This window comes from Odocoileus virginianus, chromosome 33 (assembly GCF_023699985.2).
Source record: "Odocoileus virginianus isolate 20LAN1187 ecotype Illinois chromosome 33, Ovbor_1.2, whole genome shotgun sequence".
NCBI lineage: Eukaryota > Metazoa > Chordata > Mammalia > Artiodactyla > Cervidae > Odocoileus > Odocoileus virginianus.
Genome location: NC_069706.1, coordinates 9245216 through 9257908, shown reverse-complemented (window position 1 = coordinate 9257908; position 12693 = coordinate 9245216). Strand labels below are relative to the sequence as shown.

The 12693-nt window shown below is 52.7% G+C and overlaps 1 protein-coding gene across 6 annotated transcripts in view; it reads right to left on the bottom strand.

Moving 5' to 3' along the window:
- Nucleotides 1-1102: 1102 nt before the first annotated feature.
- Nucleotides 1103-12693, bottom strand: part of CIITA (class II major histocompatibility complex transactivator) — a 56518-nt gene continuing 44927 nt past the window's right edge. For all 6 annotated transcript variants that reach the window (XM_070460724.1, XM_070460723.1, XM_070460727.1 and 3 more), the window contains 9 exons: nt 12311-12469; nt 11426-11497; nt 8218-8298; nt 7608-7700; nt 6295-6381; nt 3724-3807; nt 3481-3564; nt 2357-2463; nt 1103-1813 (listed from right to left, as the gene is read on the bottom strand). In XM_070460724.1, coding sequence (XP_070316825.1) covers nt 2388-2463; nt 3481-3564; nt 3724-3807; nt 6295-6381; nt 7608-7700; nt 8218-8298; nt 11426-11497; nt 12311-12469 — 736 coding nt within the window. In that variant the 3' untranslated portion in view covers nt 1103-1813; nt 2357-2387. The remainder of the gene's footprint in view (nt 1814-2356; nt 2464-3480; nt 3565-3723; nt 3808-6294; nt 6382-7607; nt 7701-8217; nt 8299-11425; nt 11498-12310; nt 12470-12693) is intronic.

Below are 12693 nucleotides of genomic sequence, written 5' to 3'. Positions count from 1 at the left end.
CCGTGGAGTCCACAAAGCCCACACATGCAGGGACCCCGTGAGGGGTGATGCCCCGGTACAGGGCCAGAGGCCCTTAGCCCCCAGGGCGTGTGGGGCCTTCCTTCCTTAGGGGGCTTCCCCTAAGGTGGAAGGCACCACCTCTCTGCCAGGACGTCCAACCAGATAGCAGGATCAGAATCCCTCTAACGCTCTTGACCCTCAACCCCTACTTGCTGGGAAGAGGGGGAGAATCTGAGAGCCAGGCAACCAGAGCCAGGCAGCTCCCAGAGCTGCCAGGAGAGAGCCAAGCTGTCCCAAATCAGGGCTTCTGACCGAGCAAGCCACACTCCGGTGAAAAACACCAACCTGGCAGTTCTGTATGTAGACAGCAAAGCTGCCGGCTCCCTTCCAGGCTTGCCATGGACAGGGCCAGATGCCAGCTCAGCTAAGCAGCGACTCCCAGGATAGAGAGGCGGGGCAGAGACAGGAAAACACAGGGTAAAGCTCACAGGGCTTCAGCCTTGTTGACAGCCGAGTCATGAATTTTCCAATGCAGGGTAGGAAGCCATAGAGAAAATCCTTTCCCCAAAGACAGGACTGGAGCCAAAGTGGACTCTGCTGTGTGTGTTGGGCTGGGTGGGTGAGTGGGGGTGGGAGGCTGGAGGGGCCTGGGGAGGGGAGGAGAGCAAGGGTCCTGGTCAACTGGCCGTAGAATATGGCAGAAGTGATGCTGCATGACAACCAAGGCTGGCTTACAAAAGACACGATTTCTCACCATGGTCTCCGTCTCCCCCTCCCAACCTCTCTTCCTGATGGCATGATCACTCTTCAACCCAGCCTCCAGGCCGTGAGGAAGCCCCCCCCCCATGGAGAGCCCCCGCCCCACATCCTTAGAGGCACTGAGGCCCCCAGTCAGCATCAGGTGCCAGGCTGACCTGGAGCCGGGCAGAGAGACGAGCAGTCCCCGCCAAGCCCTGCCCAAAAGACAGATGTTTAAGGGCAGAATAAACATCAGTGCTGTTTTAAGCCACTACGTTTTGAGGGTGGCTTGTGATGTGTTAGCTAGCCAGAAGAGTGTGCACCCCAAATTTAGTAATCACAACATAAACACAGGACCTGCCCGTGGGATTAAGTAACAGATTTATATGTAGTGGAAAAAAAAAAAAAAAAACCAGGAAATGGAGGCAAAAAGGCGAATGTGGTCCAGGCCATGGCCTCGCCCCTCCTCCGTTAGTGTATATCATCAGCTCTTTCCCCGCGAAAGAGTGCATCTGGCCAGGCCTAGCTTTGGCCTCGGCCAAAACAGTCAGTGCAAACCAGTGAGTCCCAGAGACAGAAGGCAGCTGCCGAGAATTTCCAGTGGTCGCGCTTTGGGAAATGAACAGGCTGGATGATGCTCACAGGTGTCCTTGGAGCCGGTCCTACTAGGAGAGCAGCGTGGAGACGTGCTTTTCCCCCAGGCCACAAGGGACCTGGGCAGGCGGATATGTGGCCGCCTCACCCATCACTGCAGCCTTGGCCATGGCTGTCTGCAGTGTCCTTTGGGAATGCCTCAGGGCTCCCGGGCATTCAGCAGCAGCCCCCGGGCGCCCGCCCACCTGCCAGAGCCGCGGTGGCTGAGCGGGGCTGACATCTACCCAGGGAACCGAGGGGTCGGTCCGCAGAGCAGGCAGTGGGTCCTCTCTCCAGCTGGGTGGGAGCCGACCCTGAGTCACCGGGGCTGGGCATCACAATGCCACGTCCCACAGGACACAGGCCGAGAAAAGCCGTGTCCCCAAAGCACCAGGCGAGGGTCCAGCACAGTCAGTGTCCTCGGAGAGCGTGCTGTGGGAGGCTGGGAGCGGGGAGATGAGGAAGCTTTAGGACAGGGCAGGTCAGCACACGGCGAGAGCGTGGTTGAGCCCGGGGATGGGAGGGGTGCGGGGATGGAGGAGGGGACAGCCCAGGTCGGGGCTGGGGAGGGGCGCATGGAAGCGAGAGGACAGTCACGTGCACAGAAATCGGTAGAACGAATTCCTCTGAGGACAAGGCCGAGCAACGGGGCAGCCCGAGGACTGAGATAGCAGCCGGGCTAGCTGAGGCATCCGTGAAGGAAGACCCTTCAATGCTGAGGGCCACGGGGTGTGCACGCTGACCTGCCTGTCCTTCCCTGGGGCCCCAGACTTGACCACAGGGTGGATCCCCAAGGCCCAAGCCCTCAGCGCATTTAGAGGACACCCCAGCAGAGAAGGAGGCGGGGTAGGGGGCCGGCCGACAGAACACGGGTCCAGGAGGGGTCACCCAGCTCCTAGCCGCTGCCCCGCCCACCGTTTCCGGATACTGACTTCACGGGGCCCTGTCCCTGGAGCCCCCCGGGGCTCTCCCCTCCCAAGTTCACCTCAGTTCCCTCGTCCCAGCCACAGCCTGGATCATCTCAGGATGATTCTGGGGTCCAGCTGCTGCAGATGCTCCTGGACGCCAAAGGGGATGGTAGGCGTCCACATCCTGTGAGGGGGCGTGGCACATGGAGGCCAGCTCAGAGGGCGGGGGTGGTCCCCAGTCCCCAAGGCAGGCTGCCTCCAAATTCCTCCCCCCACCCAGCTTAGTGTGGGGTCACAGGGACACCAGAAGTCTGGTGACCCCCCCCTTTTTAAACTTGATTCTGCTTCAAGGAGATAGTGAAGGACAGGGAAGCCTGGCGTGCTGCACTCCCTGAGGTCATGAAGAGTCGGACACGACTGAGTGATGGAACCACAACTGTTGAGAACTTGCCTTGTGATCTCAGAAAGGTTCATTAACCTCTCTGTGCCTTATTCTCCACATCTGCATAATGAGTCTTCCAAGAGCCACCCTACTCCTCTTAGAAGATGTGAGTGATTATGTAGACAACAGTGCTTTGAAAGATTCTCAAGTACAGTATTGGACACTGGACATCATAGTGATGTGATCATAAATAAGTCTGAATCATATGAAATTGACAGTTGTATAGGTCAACAGTGGAGGAGGGCGTAGCAACCCTCCAGTATTCTTGCCTGGAGAATCCCCATGGACAGCGGAGCCTGGCAGGTTACAAAGAGTTGCAAAGAGCTGGACACAACTGAGCGACTAAGAACAGCACACACATAGATCAACAGATAAAAGCAATTTCATATTGTTCGGCTTACTATTGAGTCTTTCCATGGACCAGACACTGTCCTAAGTATCTTGACTAATTTAAACCCCACAAAACTGCTTCAGACTAAATATTATTATCACTCCCATTTTACAGATGAAGAAACTGAGGCCAGGGAATTCCCTGGCAGTCCAGTGGATGGGACTCAGCGCTCTCACTGTTGAGAGCCTGGGTTCAATTCCTGGTCAGAGAACTAAGATCCCCTAAGCTGAAGCAAAAAAAAAGAAGAGACTGAGGCCAGTGGGGTGACATGTCTGTTGCCCCAGGTCACATGCTGGAGAGGGGCAGAGTGGGATTTGAGCTCAGGTGACCCCCACGCTGACTCCCCCTCCACCTCGGCCAAGACTTACGCCAGTGTCTTCACCTGAGGGCACTTTTTCAGGCCAGCGGCAAGCTGCTGGGCCCCAGCGGCTGTGAACTTGTTGTACTGGACACTGGGGAGAGAAAGCCATTGTGCATTCTGGCCCCGGGGACCATCCAGCCCCAGACCAAGGCCAGCACCACGCTCTCGACAACCGGCCCTTCCCACGACGCCAGCAAGAGACCCCCGGTCCTCCCAAGCCCTGCCCCACTGCCCAGGCTCCCACACTCACTCCAGCATCTGGAGGGACACCATGTCCGGAAGCACGTGCGCCAGGCTCTCGGCTCCCGAGTCGCAGATGCAGTTGTTGTACAGGCTGTGGGAAACAGAGGTCAGAGCAGGGGCCGGGGGTGCTGGGGGGCCGGGGCCTAGCGCGAGACCCACCAGCTGGGACTGCTGCCCCATTTGACAGAGGGAAAAACTGAGTAACTTCTCCGTGGTCACTCAGTGAGTCTGGGGAAGCAGCAGGGTGAGTGGAGGTAGCTTCCTGCCAGAGACATCTCAAGTTCAAATCCTAGCTCTGCAGCTTGCTGCCTGACTTTCGGCAAGTTACTTAGCATCCCTGACTCAGTTTGCGCCTCCATAAAATGGGCATGTTAGAGTAATAGTGGGGAGGAGTAAATAAGTTAGTGTTGGTAAAACACCCAGAACAGGGCCCAACACATGGATTGAACTACTTGTTAACTATGGTTATTATATCTCCCGGGGGCGGGGAGGGGGTTGTGAGGTTATATCAGTTACTGTAGTGTGCCCGGCATTGGGGATATAGCAGGGGAGAGTGAAACCTGGAGTCACTGGGCAGGCTCGGGTTTCTATAGGGTACTCAGTCACCATCAGCAGTGTCAAAAATAGAACCACGGGTATCGCCGATGCCTCATTAACAAGAGTCCTTTTAACAAGCCAGGTGCAGCCGCGGTTCTAATTTCAAGGCCATGACTTTGCCTTGACCCGGCCTCAGGGCAACACTGCAGGACTGCCTGTAAAAGCAGCAGGTCTACACTGCAGCAAAGAGGATTCAAGCTAAACTCCGGGGACCCCTGATGTCATGAGTCGGCTGGTACCAGGGCAGGAAGCAGGGGGAGGTTTTGCAATCTCTTCCTGGGATGGACCTTAGAACCCAGGGGGCCCTTCCTCCCCCTACAGGGAGAGGATTTTTCCCATATTCCACTGATGCCAAGACGTACATGTTCACATTTGAAAATCACTGAGATCAGGATGTGTCTGATAATCAAAGGATGTCATCCTTTAGTTAACAGCGTTTTGTCCTCTTAATGATGTCTTACCAATGGAAGGCATCTTAAAGTCTTTAAGATATGAGGTTTCTTTTTTTCATTTTTTGGCCATGCTGCACAGCTTGCAGGATCTCAGTTCCCCAATCAGGGATAGAACCTGGGTCGCAGCAGCGAAAGCCCAGAATCCTAACCACTCGGCCACCAGGGAACTCCCAATACGAGGTTTTTTAAAGTGTCAGTCAGGTCACATATCACCCCCACCGGCTCCACCTGCTTCTCCATTCACACCAGAAAACCCCCAGTCTCCCTCCTGACTCTACGAAGGCCTCCCCGTATGGTCTGGCCTCCCCTGACCTCTCTCGTCTCATCTCCCACCCTCTGGCTCTAGTTCCTTATATCCAGGCACAGGGGCCCACCCCCCTTCTGGCGAAGGACCCAACCTCTTTCCCACCTCAGGCCCTTTGCATCTGCTGTTCCCTCTTCCTGGAATGCTTTTCCCTGACAGCATCCCACAGAAGGGGGAGGGTCACATCCTCAGAGCTCTCTTGACCTCCCTGGTGAATTCAATCGTCCCTATTGTCCCTCTCCCTGGCCTTCGTTAGTTTCCTCCTTCCCAGCATGAATCAGCGTTTTACTTTGCTTATTCATTTGCTTATTTATTACGCAAGGAGCTCGAAAGTAAGACCTGTGCTGCTTTTGTTCATAGCTGTATCTCTAGTTCCTAGCACAGGTTCTGGCCCAGAATCTTAGATGCCCTCAGGGACCCTGGCTGGAAGGCTAATGGACTGGAAGGACCATCAGTCCCGGGTACCACCAGGGGCCAGGCTGTGAGTGAAAGTCGTTCAGTCGTGTCTGACTCTTTGCAACCCCATGGACTGTGCAGTCCATGGAAATCTCCGGGCTAGAATACTGGAGTGGGTAGCCTTTCCCTTCTCCAGGAGATCTTCCCAACCCAGGGATCAAACCCAGGTCTCCCGCATTGCAGGCGGATTCCCGGCTGAACCACAGGGGAAGGCCAGGGGCCAGGCTGGAAGCAATCAAAAGCAAGATGTGCTATTCCAAGCCTCACCAGAAGGTGGCAGTGTAGGCACGGACCAGTGTCAGTGACAAGAGCCAGCCAAGGCTGCCTGTGCGCAGTCAGCCTTCTAGAAATCACTAACCCTGGACTCCAGAAAAGACTCAGTCCTGCCATCCCCTGGGGAAGGAGGACCAATATTTATTAAGCACCAGAGCCAGGCACTGCTCCAGGCGTTTTCTGTAGGCCATAGAGATGGTACCCATTTTCCAGATGAGGAAACAGAGACTCGGCAAGAAAACGACTTGCCCAGAATTTGCCCTTCCTCCGGGGGCTGCTAACCCTCTTGTCCAGGGTGGTGGCATCACCCAACTCCAGCAGGGTGTGTTCATGTTGGGTGTTAGGCCCCCCACTCCCCACCCAACTGTGCAACACCAACCCAGCAGAACAGCCTGTAGCGACTGCTTCCAGGGACCTCGCAGCCGGTTACCAAGGGGGCTCTCTGCCCACCCCCCAGCCACCAGCTCAGCACCTGACAGATGGGGACCCCACTCACCTCAGCCTGAGGAGGGACGCGGCCAGCGCGGGCAGAGCCTCGGCCAGCTTGCAGGCACCCACGTCGGTGATGTTGTTCTGGGACAAGCTGCAGGGGTACCACAAGGGGCAGGGCTCAGGGTCAAACCTGAATGCCCCTACCCGCCAGCACTTGTGCCCCAGGCTCGCACAGAGCTGGGGACCTCCTCTTTCTCACAGGGCGGCCCAGGGCAGCAAACGCAAGGCAGCCCACCTGGATGAGAGCCGTGGGTGCTGAACGCTGTGAGGGTACTATGGGTAAACTGCACCAATAAGAGGATGCAGTCACATGCTGAGGCTGAGCGTGATGACGGGGTAAGGATGCAGGTGAGAGAGAGACTGCACTCCTCCCACACCTGTTTTATGAGCTTATAGCATCTCTTCTTTTCCCTCTGGACCACTTTTCAGGACTGTCATTACGTGAGGGCTCACATTGGTTGTTTGAGCTCCTCTCCTTGAGGTAAGGGGTCAGATCTGTTTTGTTCATTACTGTAAATGTGTGCCTAGAGCCAAGGAGATGCTCAGGAAATACTTAAGTGGGGAACAAAGGAAGGAAGGAAAGGTAGGAGACGGAGATGGAGATGGAGGGAGGAATCAGGGAAGGAAAGAAGGAAGGAAGATGGGAGTGAAAACTAGCTTACTCACATTATTTCCTTAAACACTCTAAATTACTTAAGAAGTCTCAGTGTCCCTCCATCAAGGAAATCCCTAATTGGTTCTAGTGAATTCTGTGGCTTTCCTGATCACAGTTGTGGAATAGAGTGTGCATGAATTTTAACGATCCCTCTAGGTTCAGTAAAAAGAAATAATGTTGACCCTCCTGCCTCATATCCATTTCCCACTCCCTCAAACCCAGAACAGTTTTTTTTAAATCAAAATTCACTATCTTGCTAATAATGTTTTACAGATAAATCCTAACCTAGCTCTCGTGTATTGCCCTTGGTCTAACTTTCTCTCATGAGACATTGCTTATATTCATTACTGCACATGTCACAATTATGGATTCTTGTTTGTTGGTTTATTGTGTCCCCTCCCTAGAAGAACCCTGAGGTCAGGGACTTTGCTTTGCTTAAAGCTGGGTCTCCAGGGCCTTACACTGCGTCTGCACAAAATAGGTCCTTCTTACTTATTTGTTGATTAATTAGTAGAATGGCTGATTAAAGAAATGACTGAATGAATGAATGGATGGGTGGATGACTAAACAGCTGCATGATTGAGTGGATGAGGGAATGAAAGAATGAAAAGGTGGGACTCTAGGGACAAATGCAGCAGGAAGGACAAGCCCAGCCCACTCACTTGAGTGTCTCCAGAGCCTTCAGCTGAGGGAAGGTGGTGGCAAGCTGGGCGACACCCTCGTCCCCGATCTTGTTCTCGCTCAGTGAGTCCAGGCTGCAGGTAGAATCAGATGGGGGGCATCAGACAGCACCCCAGAGGCCACGGGACCCTCCCCCACCCTCCAACCCAGCAGCAGCCTCCTCTGACCCCCCCACCCCTGGACACACCATGGCCAGATGCAGCTGAGTTCCGAGAATATGAGAGCGTCTTCATCACCTGGGGGCACCAGGTGACCAGTCAGGGGACAAGGTTCTGACTCCCCACGGATCTGAATCTCTGTTTTCCTTTCTAGGAGCCCCATGAGCTGGGGCAAGTACCCCAACCTCTCAAGACCTGAACTGTACAACTGGGATCACATTCCTCACCCCTGCATCCCCCGTGGGGTTGCTGGGAGCAGCACAAGAGGGGGAGTCTCAAAGGTCACAAAAGGATTCAACTTCTTTTCATTGTTTCCATCTCTCGTCCCTTCTCTGCAGTGGGGGCATCCAGTCACTCACACACACACTAAGGGAGCAGGGAGAAAGGGACAAACAGGGCCAGGGTTTGGAGAAATTCCAGGGTTTATACTCACTCCAGGTGCTGAAGGGAAGTAAAGGCCTCGAGGATCTTCACCAGTTTAGGAAAAACCTGTGGGCCCAAGATGGGGCCCAGCCTAGGAGGCAAAGGGCAGAGTCAAGACCCTGAAACAGCCATGGGCCTGCTATTTGACCCCATAGTAGGCAGGCCCTCCTGAGACCTTACCTCATCCTTGCCCCACCTGGTGGGACCCCAATCCTCTCTACTTCAGGCAGATCTCACAAAACCCACTCAAGAGGCCTGCTGGGCTCCCAGCTGGGGGCTCCCCAGCCTTCATCTCTGCCTGGGGAGCCAGGTCTCACTCCTGCCATCATCCATGTGCACCTTCTCCCACCCTGGCCTGGGGAAATGGTTCCCAAATGTTGGCCTGAGGAACCACCTCCAGCCCTGAGAAAGATGACTTACATATTTTCCACTGCTATTTCATAACGAACAGAACCATTTCCTGAGCACTTTTTATATGCCAAGAATATGTTGGGTTCATCACTCAGATCTCATTTAATCCTCACAATGACTCTGAACTAGGAGCCCTTCTTAGCCCCATTTACAGGTGGGGAAACCAAGGCACAGACAGGTTAACTAACTCACGTAAGGCCACATAGCCTGGATGGACATTTAGAACAGACTTCAAGGGAATGAGAAAAATAAAGACAACAAAGGGCTCTCTCTCTCTTTTTTAAAATATGGTTAAATTACTCAAGGTAAAGAACCATCTTTTATTCTGAAATTATATCCTTTGAACTTTTTTGACATTATAATGTTTCATTTTTTATAAAATGATGGTGCCATCAGTGGTTATTTCACTTGTTTGAATGTGCATACCTGATATAAATTAAAAGATGGTAACTGCACAGAGTCACCGAAATTCACTTCAAAATATTCTCAATCTTTGAAACCCCAAAGTCTGGGAATCACCAGCCTTAATGAAAGGTCATGAGATGGGGTGATTTGAAATCTGATTTGAATCTGGGCTGGCTTCCCTGGTGGCTCAGATGGTAAAGAATCTGCCCGCAATGCAGGAGACCTGGGTTCCATCCCTGGGTCAGGAAGATCCCCTGGAGAAGGAAATGGCTACCCACTCCAGTATTCTTGCCTGGAGAATTCCATGGACAGAGGAGCCTGGTGGGCTACAGTCCATGGGGTCGCAAAGAATCAGAAATGACTGAGTGACAAACACTTTTCATTTAGCTTCTCTGGGATCTTTTGGACAAATCCCTTCACCTCTGAGTCTCCATCTCCTCAAATTTAGTCCTAGTCTTAGAAGGTTTTTGAAAAGATTAAGGAATTCATTTACCAAATATTGCTTGCCTATCGGGTGCCAGGCCCATCAAACCTGTCAACGCAGATCACCATGAACAGAACAGACAAAAGTCAAAACCCTCGTGGAGCTAACATACCAAGGGGCAAGATGGATAATCAGAGAAACTGGCAAACTGTCTGGTACGGGAGATTATAAGTGATACAGAGAAAAGTCCAGCATGAGGGGGCAGAATTGTACTTTCAAATACGGGAGCCAGAAAAGGCCTCTCTCAGGGATTTCCGTGGTGGGTCAGTGGTTGAGACTGCCCCTTGCAGTGCAGAGGATACAGGCTCAGGCCCTGGTGGGGGATCTAAGATCCCACACGCCATGGAGAAATGAAGCCTGCGTGCCACAACCAGAGAGCTCATACACCGCAAGGAAAAATCCCGCGTGATGCAACAAAGATCTTTTGGGCTGCAACTGAGATCTGAGGAAGCCAAATAAAATGAATAAATGAATATCTTTTAAAGTTTTTTTTTTAGAAAGAAAAGATCTCTCTTGCTGGAAACCAGAAGAAAAGTGTGGGCATGGGCCATGCAGACACCTGGGGAAAAGAGTCCTGGGCAGTAGGCAGAGCCAGTGCAAAGGCCCAGGGGTTGGATCATCAAGAGGATGCACGTGGCTGCAGACTGCAGGAGGCAAGGCTGAGGAGGCAAAGGGGGCCCGAATCGGGAGAAGCGTCCACCAGCACAGCGCCTGCGGGGCTCCGAGTGGCTGAGTGGCCTCATCTATAGGCAGGTGAGACCGACAGGGCACTGGACACGGTAGCTGCCAGTCAGACGCCCAAAATAGTCCCTTCCTTCCTTCCTTCTTTCCTCAGAACTTCTCGGGGCTTCTGGCCTGCAGGTGGCTAGCCTCCGGGTTATGGACTGTGTTCTACCTGACGGCTGCTGCTCCCCAGAGCACAGTTCCGACCTCAAGCTAGGGGCTTTTGAAGCTGAAAATAATTCAAAGCCAGAATGGGCCCTCGGTAGTTGTTTTCATATGTTTCCTCTTTTCAGCAACACTTTTTTTTTTTTTTAACCTCTGCACAAATTTGGCATCTTGTCTTTCTCTGTTCAAAAGAAGAAATGCTTGGCTTTTACTGGAGAGCCAGGGAAGCCATGATCAGGAGGAGCAGGCAGCTTGTGGGTGCCCCATCGAGGACCCTGGGCAAGTTACTTAATCTCACTAGGCCTCAGATTCCTCATCTATAAAATGGGGGCAATAATAACTATCTCCCAGCTCTTAAAATTAAAGAGATTACATACAAAAGGCACCAAGTACACTGTAGGTGCTTAATAATTCCTTCCTAATCATCAGATGATTTAAGATCCCTAACAAGATCCAACTACGAATTTAGCTTTTTCCTGCATTGGAGCAAGAGCCAGCCAGGCTGATCTGACATTTGTGACTTTGAACAAACAATTTACACCCTCTAGGCCTCAGTGTTTGCTTCTGTACAATGGGGAGATAATAACAATTTCTTCATCCAGCATGGTTCATTCCTATTCCTTTGTCTAGCTTCAATACTTCCATTACCTCCTTCAGGAAGCCCCCTAAGCCTGAATTCTCATAGCCCTTGAGTTTCTAGCCACTAATCACAGTAGCAGGTGGTAATTTTACGCTGGACAGCAAGCTGATTGAGAACAGTGGCCTCAGCCATAGGAATAGATCTGTTGAATGAGTGGATGCAAATGAGCTTCTTCACCAGCAAATGGGCTGGTTAGCTTCACCCGTGAGACCCTCCAGGACTAGCCTGGACCGGCCATGCCCCAGCTGCTGGAAGCTGGTTTCCAGAGTGGCGGGGGGTGGGACAAGAGGATAAGAATGACTCTGAGGGCTGATCTGAATTCTGGTGGCACCAGCCTAGCTAATGCTGGAGGAGACGTGGGAACCCAAGACGATCTACCCACTGGCTTACGCAAACTCCAGCTTCTTTAAGTCTCGGACAGCAGGGAGCTCCCCAGCTGCTTCTTCAGAGGAGCTTCTTGTCCTGGAGAGAACAGGCAACGTTAGTGGAGAGTTGGCAGCATACGGTCACTGAGCCCCTTCCTCCGTGTCCTAATGCCCCAGTGCCCAGAATTTCCTGGAAGAACAGCCTTCCTTGGGCTCCTATTGTCCCCTTGTTAAAAAAGAAAAGAACCTCCGAAAAGGATATTGTTAAGGCATCACTATGTGTTTCACAGAAAAGAGCCTTAGAGGAGGCATTACCCACACCCACCCCAGACAGAGCACAGTAGGTGCTCAAACAATGCATGATGAAGAGATGAGGGAATGACAGCTGTGGTCATGTCTCCTTCACCTTCTCAACCTTAGACCTCTGCCATCTATAAAATGGGGATGCTGGTCCTGGCTGCCTTGAAAGATGGCCCTGGTGTCACTTGTGTGACTGGATGAACACTTAGCAGGAGAGAATATCCCCTTGGCTGTATTTATTTATTTTTTAAAAAAATTTTGGTTGCACCTCGCAGCATGTGGGGCCTTAGTTCCCTGGCCAGGGATCAAACCCACGCCCCCTGCATTGGAAGGCATAGTCTTAACCACCGGACCGCCGAGGACGTCCCTGAAAGTGTGTCCTTAGATTTAGCTGGGAAAGAAGTGGGTCTATGATGGCAAGTTCTGAAGCAGACACAGTGATAGATGCCTGGGCGGCAACCACAGTGAGAGGTTCTAGATGGTCATTGCCCAGGGATGGAGAGGGGCTTGAGAGGTTCTCCCAAAAGAGGAGGCACTGGAAGTGCTCATGATGAACTTAATACTAAGTCCTGTGCGGCCTGGACCAGCTCCCATGCCCCCTCCCCCTCACCTCTGGATCTGCACGAGATTGCCGAGGTCTTCCACATCCTTCATGGACTTGGCCTTGAAAGGCTCAATGGTGAACTTCTCCTCCACCGCCCGGAGTAGCTTGGCCTCCCCACTCTCCTGCAGGGATTCCCACAGCTCCACAGTGTCACTCAACGCAGCCCTGTGAAGGAAGGGCCTCAGACCCAGGCACGGTGACCAGGCTAGACCATGATGGGGGTGGGGGAGCAGCTCCATGAAGGAACCTCCTACCTGTTTAGATACTGTCCTTCCTCAACACAACCCCTACTTCCTCTAGAGAGTCTTGCATGACCACTCAAGCCCTTACCACTTCTTCTGTTTACTCAACTCTCCCAATGGTTTTATTTCCCTTTTTGCTTTGGCTAC